General features: G+C 39.2%; 1 protein-coding gene across 1 annotated transcript; it reads right to left on the bottom strand.

The window, feature by feature from the left end:
* Positions 1 to 5,928: 5,928 nt before the first annotated feature.
* LOC104235984 (protein SRC2 homolog) lies at positions 5,929 to 10,186 on the bottom strand. The gene is made up of 7 exons (XM_009789820.2): positions 10,007 to 10,186; positions 9,808 to 9,912; positions 9,120 to 9,246; positions 8,611 to 8,682; positions 6,809 to 6,854; positions 6,387 to 6,696; positions 5,929 to 6,306 (listed from the first exon to the last, which is right to left on the bottom strand). The coding sequence occupies exons 1-7, from the start codon at positions 10,050 to 10,052 to the stop codon at positions 6,269 to 6,271; spliced, it is 744 nt and encodes a 247-aa protein (XP_009788122.1). The 5' UTR covers positions 10,053 to 10,186; the 3' UTR covers positions 5,929 to 6,268.
* Positions 10,187 to 10,854: the final 668 nt, after the last annotated feature.

Raw genomic sequence — 10,854 nt, 5'->3', positions numbered from 1 at the left:
TTCAGACCTTGAGGGATGGCCAGTTATATGCTAAGTTATCGAAGTGTGAGTTCTGGTTGAGTTTAGTTGCATTTCCGGGTCATGTTGTATCAGCAGAGGGTATTCAGGTTGATCTGAAAAAGATTAAGGCAGTCAAGAACTGGCCTAGACCAGCATCAGCTACAGAGATTCGGAGTTTCTTGGGATTGGCAGGCTACTATCATTGGTTCGTGGAGGGGTTTTCATCTATCGCAGTCCCGATGACCAGGTTGACCCAAAAGGGTGCCCAGTTCAGATGGTCGGACGAGTGTGAGGCGAGCTTTCAGAAGCTCAAGACAGCTCTGACTACGGCACCGGTGTTGGTTTTGCCCACAGGTTCAGGGCCTTATACAGTCTATTGTGATGCATCTCATATTGGGCTTGGTGCAGTGTTGATGCAGGATGGCAAGGTCATTGCTTATGCTTCGCTGCAGTTGAAGATTCATGAGAAGAACTATCCAATTCATGACTTGGAATTGGCAGCCATTGTTCATGCATTGAAGATTTGGAGGCATTATCTATATGGCGTGGCATGTGAGGTGTTCACGGATCACAAGAGTCTTCAGTATTTGTTCAAGCAAAAGGAGTTGAATTTGAGACAGAGGAGGTGGTTGGAGTTGTTGAAAGATTATGATATCACTATCTTGTATCATCTGGGCAAGGCCAATGTAGTGGTCGATGCGTTGAATAGGAAGTCAGCCAGTATGGGCAGTCTTGCTTATATTCCGGTCGGTGAGAGACCTCTTGCTTTGGACGTTCAGGCTTTGTCCAATCAGTTCGAGAGGTTGGATATTTCTGAGCCTAGTCGTGTATTGGCCTGCACGATCGCTCGTTCTTCTTTATTGGAGCGTATCCGCGGTCGGCAGTATGATGATCCCCATTTGTGTGTCCTTAGAGACACGGTGCAGAGCGAAGGTGCCAAGCAGGTTACCTTAGATGATGATGGAGTTTTGAGATTGTAGGGTCGAGTTTGTGTGCCTAATGTGGATGGGCTCCGAGAGTTGATTTTAGAGGAGGCCCATAGCTCCCGGTACTCTATTCATCCGGGCGCCGCGAAGATGTATCAGGATTTGTGGCAGCATTATTGGTGGCGGAGAATGAAGAAGGATATCGTTGCATATGTAGCTCGATATTTGAATTGTCAGCAGGTTAAGTACGAGCATTAGAGGTCTGGTGGTTTATTTCAGAGGATTGAGCTTCCCGAGTGGAAGTGGGAGCAGATCACTATGGATTTCGTTGATGGACTCCCACAGACTCGGAGGAAGTTCAACGCAGTATGGGTCATTGTTGATAGGCTAACCAAGTCAGCGCATTTCATTCCTGTGGCAATCTCCTATTCATTCGAGAGGTTAGCTGAGATCTATATCCGGGAGATTGTTCGTCTTCATGGTGTGCCTATATCAATCATTTAGGACCGAGGTACGCAGTTTACCTCGCATTGCTGGAGAGCAGTTCAGCAAGAGTTGGGCACCCAGGTTGAGTTGAGTACAACATTTCAACCTCAGACGGACGGGCAGTCCGAGCGGACTATTCAAATTTTGGAGGATATGCTCTGAGCTTGTGTCATTGACTTTGGAGGCTCGATTGTTAGGTACGGATCTGGTTCAGGAGGCTTTGGACAAGGTCAGGATTATTCAGGAAAGGCTTCGTACAGTTCAGTCCAGGAAAAAGAGTTATGCAGACCGCAGTTCGAGATGTGGGTTTTATGGTTGGAGAGCGGGTATTGCTCCGAGTGTCGCCTATAAAGGGCGTGATGAGATTTGAGAAGAAGGGAAATCTTAGCCCTATGTTCATCGGTCTGTTTGAGATTCTTGATCGAGTGGGAGAGGTTGCTTATAGACCTGCATTGCCGCCGAGCTTATCAGCCGTGCATCCAGTGTTTCATGTGTCCATGCTACGGAAATATCACGGCAATCCATCCCACGTGTTAGATTTCAGCACTGTCCAGTTGGACAAGGAATTGTCTTATGAGGAGGAGTCGGTAGCTATTCTAGACCGGCAGATTCGTCAGTTGAGGTCGAAGATTTTTCCTTCTGTTCGTGTTCAGTGGAAAGGTCAGCCTCCTGAGGCATCGACCTGGGAGTCCGAGTCCGATATGCGGAGTTGTTATCCCCATCTTTTCCCTGACTCAGGTACTTCCTTCATCACTTGTTTTAAAACGAATTTTTCGTGTTCTGAGGCCTTGAAAACCTCTTTTAGAATTACCTCGATTTGTGTGCAAAGTCCGAGCGCATAACCGGAAAGCTTAAATATGATAATCTATGAAAAATAATAAGTTTTGATTATAAAATGAGCTAATTTGACTTCGGTCAATGTTTTGGGTAAACGGATCCGAACACATAATTTGACGGTCCTGGAGGGTCCGTAGGAAAATATGGGACTTGGGCGTATGCCCGGAATCGAATTCCGAGGTCCCAAGCCCGAGAAATGAATTTTTAAAGGAAATTATTTTCTGGAATTGTTTAAAGAAATTTGAAATAAAATTTGATTAGAACATGATGGTATCAGGCCCGTATTTTGGTTCCAGCATCCGGTACAGGTCTTATATATGATTTAAGACATTTCTGTGGAATTTGGTGAAAAACGGATGTCATGTGACGTGATTCGGACTTAAATCGCAAAATTTATGTTTAAAGAAGTTTTGAGAAAATTTCATTGATCTCGAGACTTAATTTGATGTTCATGATGTTATTTTGATGATCTGATTACACGAGTAGGTCCATATGATGTTTTTGAGTTAGTATGTACACTTGGTTTGGAGTTTCGAGGTGAGTTTCGGGTAGGTTCGGGATGTTTTAGACTTAAAACTAGAAGTTGCAGGTCTCTGAACCCGCCAATGCGGTCCGCACAAAAACGTGTGCGACCACAGAAGGGGGCTAGTGCGGTCCGCGGTGGAGGCCTGTGCGGCCACAGTCCATTTCGTGTGGTCCGCACAAGGCACTGGACCGCAGTACCTCAGGAAGGCCTGTGCGGTCGCAATCCATTTTGTGCGGTCCGCATAGAGGGTCTGAGAGGGGTATAAATAGACGGGATTTTCAGTTATTTTGCATTTTTCAAAAACCCCAAAAATATAAGAGGCAATTTTTCAAACATTTTTTCTTCTCCAAATCAATTGTAAGTCGTTTTTAACTAGTTTTCTTCAATCATTAACATCTTTTAACATGATTTCAACTTCAAATCAATTATTTTCATGGGGGAATTGGGTGTTTTGGGTAGAACCTAGGTTTTTCAAAAATTGGGGATTTGGACCTCGATTTGAGGTCCGATTTCAAAACAAATTACATATTTGAGCTCGTGGGGGAATGAGTAATCGGGTTTTGGTTCGAACCTCGGGTTTTGACCACGTGGGCCCGGGGGACGATTTAGACTTTTTAGGTAAAACTTTGGAAAACTCATTTTCATGCATTTAAATTGATTCATCTAGCGTTTATTGATGTAATTAAGTAACTTGTGGCTAGATACGAGCGAATTGGCGGAGGAATCGAGGGGTAAAGCTATAATTGAAACTTGAGTTATGTTCGAGGCATCGAGGTAAGTGTTTGGTCTAACCTTAGCTTGAGGGATTAGGAGTTGAGTCTTATTTGCTACATGATAATGGTTGAGTACGATGTATAGGTATGGTGACGAGTATGTATACGTTGGTGTCTAATATGACCGTGAGTCTTTAAATTTTGAAGATCTTGATTTCGTTGTATCTTCCATGCCTTGGTGATGATTTCTAAGTGTTGTGGAAAGTTTGTGGAAGGAATTGTAACCTTTGAACATCGAGGAGCATTGGCTCAAGTTATATTATGAATTGTGAAAGTATATGAGATGATTGAACCCTTTGGAGCAATGGCTCAAGTGGTAAAGTGAGTTATGAAATAAAAGTGAAAGAAAGAGAAAGAGTTATTAAATTGTCCCCTTGCCAGAATATTATTGCTTTGTTGATCATCTCCCTTGCCGGGATGTTGAGATTATTGATGTTGTTCCCTTGCCGGGATCTCTATTACTATCGCCCTGTTGCTTGTGATTGTTGTTTGGGTGAGGAAGAGTGTTAAATCACGAAGGGTGATGCCGTGCATTATTTGCTATTGTGAGGAAAGAGTGTAAAGCACGAAGGGTGATGTCATACCATACGATGTATCATTCTGTATCGATTTTCATTGATTATATGGTAAGGAAAGAGAGTAAAAGCACGAAGGGTGGTGCCGTGCACATCTTTATTATATGATTGATTTGGTGAGGAAGAAAGTAAAAGCACGAAGGGTGATGCCGTGCAAATTGTTGATTTCTGATTCTTTGTTGATATTCGAGTTATGTGGTTTCTTTCCTTACTTGATGCTTTCTATTCGGAACTGTTATCTCCCCACAGCATGTTTTCCCCTCCCACATTGACTGGTTATTTTCTGTATTTCTTTTCCGCTGTATATACATTTGAACTGCACAGGTTTATTTGGTAGTCTGGTCCTAGCCTCGTCATTACTTCGCCGAGGTTAGGCTAGACACTTACCAGCACACGAGGTCGGTTGTGCTAATACTACACTTTGCACTGTGTGTAGATCCAAGAGCAGCTTTCGGACAGTAGTTGGAGTGCTTCCTTCAGTCCACCCGGAGACCCAAGGTAGACTACAGGCGTCCGCAGGCCTTGGCGTCTCCCTCTATCTCTACTTCATGTTTCATTCTCTCTTATTCAGAAACAGCGTATTGTTATTTCTTTAGACCTTGTATGTAGAAATCTTAGATAGTCTGTGACACTGTGACACCAAGTTTTGGGTATTTGAGGTTTTAAAAGTTGTAATAGACGTAGACTTAAGATATTTAATTGTTGACTTCCGCTAAATTATTTAAAGTTCCGTTGTTATCATGTTATCGCCTTGTGTTTGTTACAATGAAGCAATATGGAAGCGTAGCAAGTAGTTAAGGTTTGGCTTGCCTAGCTCCCATTAGTAGGCGTCATCACGACCCCCGAGGTTGGGAAATCCGGGTCGTGACAATTATTTTTCTGAAAAATTATGCAATGCATTATAATTTTAATACACCACACCAAACAATAGATAAGAAATAATATATGCATAACTAATGCTTGCATTACTAACACATGCATTACTAATCCATGCATTACTAATATACCTTATTCTGCACTATTCTTATACACCCTACCAAACGACCTCTTAGAGCTCGTTTAGTATAAAAGATAAGGGTTAATTAATTCCGGATTAAATTTGAGATGAGTTTATCTCATGTGTAGTTGGGGTAAAATCATGGTATAACCAATCCCGGGATTAGTTATCCTGAGATTGTAGTATTTTTTATCCTTATGCGAGGATGGAATAACTAATCCTAAAATAATTAATCATGGGATAAGTTGCTTCCCAACCAAACAACCCTTTAGTTTTTCTCCCTAAGAGCTCCCTACTTTGCTCCCTTGTGACTCAGAAATCACAGTCTTAAGGTTGAGAAGATGGGTGCTTACAAAGACGGTTCATATCCCAAATGGCTCATAATTTCTTTAATATTTAATTTTGGTATAGGTGCAGCTCTTCTGAGTGGACGCGAGATGCTTTATGCACCAGAATTGTCAGCCTTTAAACAGAAGTGCTACACAATTAAGGTCGAATATTTGGCCTCTGAGATACGTGTTGATATCCCGATCCTTATCTTATTAGTATGTACTTTTATAACATTGTTGCTCGAAGTAACACAGAAACAAAGATGGCAAAAGACTGATCACAAATACTTTTCTTCAAGCATCCAAGAGAAGCTCATAGCATTTGAAAACTGCTATTCTCAATCCAACATGCTATTATTAATTTTTTTAAAAAACTTACATGATAAATTCAATTTCAGTGGCCAAGAGACAAGATTCCGAGAAAAAAATTCTTCTGCTTTGTTCAACAAATAAAGCTGGCATATCAACTATCAACATGATGTAAAAATCCAAAGAATATAATCTGAAGCCCTGTAAACAAGAATGACAATTCGGTGATTCCAGACTCTACTATGGCATCATAATTCTTATACAAACGCCAGTTGAACCTATCTGATAGAAGATTACTGTACATTCCGCTTCAGGGAATATAAAACAGGCAACTAAGACATAAGCTTCTTTTGGATCCTTTTCAGATTCTACAATATCATACAGCATCAAGCATAGCAATCACAAACATGTCATGAAAAGTCCTGAAATTTCGATGTCAGACAAAGCTATAAGACTACTACATGAAAGCATATATGTGCATTCGTTGTCCAAGCATTTAAGAACACAGCATCAGTGTGACCGCGGAGGATAGGCTCCAGGGTATGGACCTGGCAAAACATTAAAATATATAGGTAGTTGAGAAGCCGGGAGAGAATAAAAAAAATTCATGTCTTACAAGAATATTTACCTGGAGGGTAAGAGTAACCCTGTGGAGGATAAGGCGGAGGTGGATATGCTGAAGTTGATGAGTAAGGTGAAGGATAAGCAGTAGGTTGAGGAGGATAAGGAGATGGTGGATGATATGCTGCAGAAGGAGGCGGGACTGCGGGATAAGGAGATGGTGCCGGATACGCAGAAGTTGGTGGGTGAGATGGTGCTGGATAGGCAGAAGGTGGTGGGTGAGAAACTGCATGTTGCGGAGCTGCCGAATATGGATATGATCCAGGAGTTGGTGCTCCATATGGAGAGCCTGATGGAGCATGGCTTGTTGCGGGCTTCTGGAAGTAGAAGGAGTAAAAGTCATTTCAAAGATATATAAACATGTCCGTGTTTGGTTTTGGAGGGGGCAAGGGCAAGGGAGAAATTCTAAGAAAATATGGTGGCACTTACATTGGCATTTGCATAATGCATTATTAGTCGAACCTCTCCTGCATGCCTGTAAAAGAAAATACAAGCAACAGTACTTCTGTTATGTGGTGCAATTTCATTAATTACAATCCCAACAGCCAGTGCAAAAAGACCCGAGAAAACTTCACAAAATATAGTTTAACTTCGGAATCTTAGGTTCACATGGTTCAAATAAACTTAATCGACTACAGAACTGGTCACAGGAAATCCATTAATGTTTATCACACAAACCGTCCTTGCTTTCTGAGATATACGCGAGATTCTTTACTAGATTTAAAAAAGATTTTGGGTATAATTTATTAAATGCTAAAAACTTACAATAAAACAGAAGTGAAACATTGAGGTCCTGCCAGTTGAGGCCAAAGGAGAGCAGCTTTTCAGATCATCTAGACAAGATAGACATAAGGTCTAAATGTGAAATTGTCTTTTGTTATCTTCTCTTTTTTCCTATAAGATGAAGTAAGTGTCTCTTTTAATTCCTTTCCGTACCTGAAAAACATAACGTGCTAAAATATGTTTTATTCATATTAGGAAGACACAATTGTGAAAAAAGCTGCTCTCTTTGTTCGTCATCAACTACTTCACAAATGGTCTCAAGAATCAGCTTTATACTCCCATGAATCCACGTACTTGCATGCTGACTAGACTCCTTATATACCGTGAAAGCAAAGAAACAACACCTCTTGTTGACTTCGCTTAACTCCTGCAAGGTAATCAATGACAGAAACTTACTCGGATTCATCTAGTAACCCTGAACTGTAGGCCCACCGTGGCCCAACAGTATCTAGTATGTCTAAAGGTCTATATGGGGGAAGAGAGGAAGTAAGACAATTAGCCAGGAGAAGTTCAATGGAAAGAAGTCTAGCTAATTGAATCCTGAATTCATGAGTTATGTCGCATCTTATATTTCTTTAACAAAGGCCGGAAATCCATCTCCTGTACAGTCATTTGAGAGGTAGAAGGAAAAGAAAATGGTGGAAGATAGATTCTGCTACAAACTGGCAAAGCCATAGCAAATTTTTAGGGTGACTTATCCCCCATTTGCTTCTGGACTTAACAAAAGTAAGATACGGTACACAAGGAGCAAGTTAATTTCCATTTATCCTCTTTCAGTTTGGTGCAAGTGACTAATGCTAATCACTGACTCGTTCTAATATTTAATCCATCAGAAGCACGAAGACTTTAGAAGCTAAAACCAAACTGAATGCTCTTCTGCAAGTCTGTAATCTATCATTTTATTCCTTAACTAGAAGATCCTAATGTCTCCTCTTTGTTGCTTCAAGTCATGTAGCTCTATTAAAACAAGCTACGTTAATAACAGTTTCGTTGCTGAAAACAACAATAGTTTTATCTGTTCTCACACTAGGCAAGCGGTTTCCTTGGCTAAGAACCTAAAAATCTTTGGAAATCATTGTTACTTTGAGATTCTTCACGTAAACTATTAATTTTTCAGCACTCATATAAATAGTTTATTCAGTTCTGTCTGCATCACTAGCCTGAAGTAAGTTGACAGCTAGTTATGCAGGGTCGAAATCTAAAAAGATGAAATGAAAAACTTCAGTGATGGATGTAAGGAATCACGTCAGATCCAAATTAAAATAGCATGAAAGAGTAAAGCACAATGTACAAGATTTCGCCAAAGAAACACAAGCAACAAAAAAATAAAGAATTCTAACTAAGGAGCAGGACATACAGGCAAAATCTAATTATAAAAGAAAGATAGACATTGAAAAAGAAGCAATATCATCTAGAAAAGAATAATGTGGCAGTTTTTCTTAATTTACCTGCCCCTCTTCGTCTGGAGTGGCCAAGCAGTATCGTCGTATCCATGAGACAGAACTTTCTGTAGTTGAATCCTACAACAAATAATTAAAAATTAACACTCAACTAAACAAAAACTAAATTGATCATTCAACAAACTCAGCCTAACTCCGAACAGTAGCAGAATTGGGTGGAGGGGAGGGGGTTCAACTGAATTCCCTTCGTCGAAAATCTATACCGTGTAAATGGGATAAAAGCAACTATTTTGGTGATGTAAAAGCTGTTGAATCCTCTTTCCAGTATACGTAGTACGAGATGAGGTTCAAAAGTTGCTTTAGGTCACAGGTTCAACTCTCAACTGTCACCTTCTAGTACTTTTTTGAATCCCACTTATATAAATTCCTAGTTCTGCCGCTTTAGGTCGGTTATAAATGATTTATATCCATTTTATTTTATACAGGCACAAAATAGATAGAAAAAAGAGAAAATTGAATGAGAAGTAATAAAAAGTAGCAGTAGGATTTGAAATTACTTTCCGCTTCCTATGAAATCATCTGTATTAACGGTATTGCTATTCCAGACAACAGCGTTAATCTCTCGCAACCCTTCAATGAGCGTAAACACGAATTTCTCTTGAAATGTAGGATTTTTCCCGCCATCTACATAAAAATTGGCATGAATTTCATCAAAACTCACCAAATGAAGAAAATAGACACAGAGAAATTAAGCAAAACCGACAGCATCTAGCAAGGAACTAGTTAAATTGACTAAATAAATCATCGGTATTCATTCGACTCTATCAAATAATCCCTCTATTACAATTTATGCGATGCACTTGCTCTTTAATCTGTCCCCATAAAGAATGATACTTTTATTTATTACAAAAATAAATTAAACTTAAACTTCTCATTTTACACTCTTAATCAGATGATTTATCAACAACAACAACAACCGAGTAAATTAGGGGTCTGGGAGATAGTGTGCACAGACCTTACCCCTACTTGAGGAGTAGAGAGAGGCTATTTTCGAAAGATCGTGGGCAAAATCAAATGATTTATCATCACATAAATATGTATAGCTTATTTTACACCATAAAATTTAAAAATCCTTTATTTTTTTAATAAATTCCGTGTCCAGACAAAGTAAATCACATAAAATGGGATCGAAGGAGTAATTAATTTATAATAGTAATATCAACCAATGGCTAATAAGAGTATTACCAGTACAAGTACGAGTACGGTATTTAGAACTGCCGTATTCAAGACAAACGTAGGGATCTTGCCTTGAAATCCATTCAGTATCCTTCAATTTGTTACAAGCAACAACTAAAAAATCGAAAATTCAAATCAAACAATTACGAGAATGAATTCATAGAATTTCAGTAGTTTATAATAGTTAAATGAAGATTGAAGTTGATACCAGTGACTTCTAGAAGCTGGCCTTGGATGCCATATACCATCGACATTGATGAAGAAGACAAACGACGACGAATTTGGGTATAAATTGTACTAGGAGATTTAACAAAGAAATACGCAGCAAAGACGGCTTTATATGGGACTAAAATAGAACGAATCAACCAATAGGTGGTTTCTTGTTCATTTCTTTAATTTGAAATAATAGTACAATAATTAAATATCAGTGGGTGACCCAGAAATACGCGTAGAGTGATAATGTTAACGGCTAAAAGATTATAAATAAATAAAATGTCTGGGAAACGAGTACGAAATCCATTTACTACTAAGAAAATTGTATTAGTTTAATTATCTGAAAGTTTAATTATCCGACTGAAAAAATTACGAGTAAAATCAAAACAATTATTAAAAATTAAGCAAAGAAAAAATTGTTAATTCTGAAGGGAACAGATGGGAATACAGTCATGTTGATAGATTCGCATATTTGATTCAATTTGACAATAAAGAGTAGTAGAAAAGTAGAAGTTGAATATGGAGAGCTTATTAATATCAAGCTTGCGGCAAGTTTTGTCACTAAAAGACTTTTCTGACCCAAAAATAATAATAAATTGATTGACACGTCACCTGCCACGTACCATTAAAAAATTGAAAATTAAGATTAGCGCGTGTCATTAATAGAGAACAAATCCAAAGAACTACCAAACCTTTATAATATAAAGCCACTTGTTAGCTATTCAATGCTCTGACTGAACTTCCTAATTTATAAGGGTGTCTCTAACAGCCTAGCCGGTCGTTTCGAGAGTTGTAGTCTCATTCCTCCCATTTTTTGCTCCTTTTATATTCTACAGTTGTATT

The sequence above is a fragment of the Nicotiana sylvestris genome, chromosome 12 (genome assembly GCF_000393655.2).
Source record: "Nicotiana sylvestris chromosome 12, ASM39365v2, whole genome shotgun sequence".
Lineage (NCBI taxonomy): Eukaryota > Viridiplantae > Streptophyta > Magnoliopsida > Solanales > Solanaceae > Nicotiana > Nicotiana sylvestris.
Note: the sequence above shows the minus strand (reverse complement) of the source record. Positions and strands in the feature narration are given on the sequence as shown.

Coding starts and splice junctions, on each gene's coding strand:
- LOC104235984 (XM_009789820.2), bottom strand. CDS start 10,052: ATGTCGATGGTATATGGCATCCAAGGCCAGCTTCTAGAAGTCACTG. Junction 9,913..10,006: donor CCAGCTTCTAGAAGTCACTG/GTATCAACTTCA, acceptor TCGATTTTTTAG/TTGTTGCTTGTAACAAATTG. Junction 6,855..8,610: donor CTCCAGACGAAGAGGGGCAG/GTAAATTAAGAA, acceptor TTTCTTTTACAG/GCATGCAGGAGAGGTTCGAC.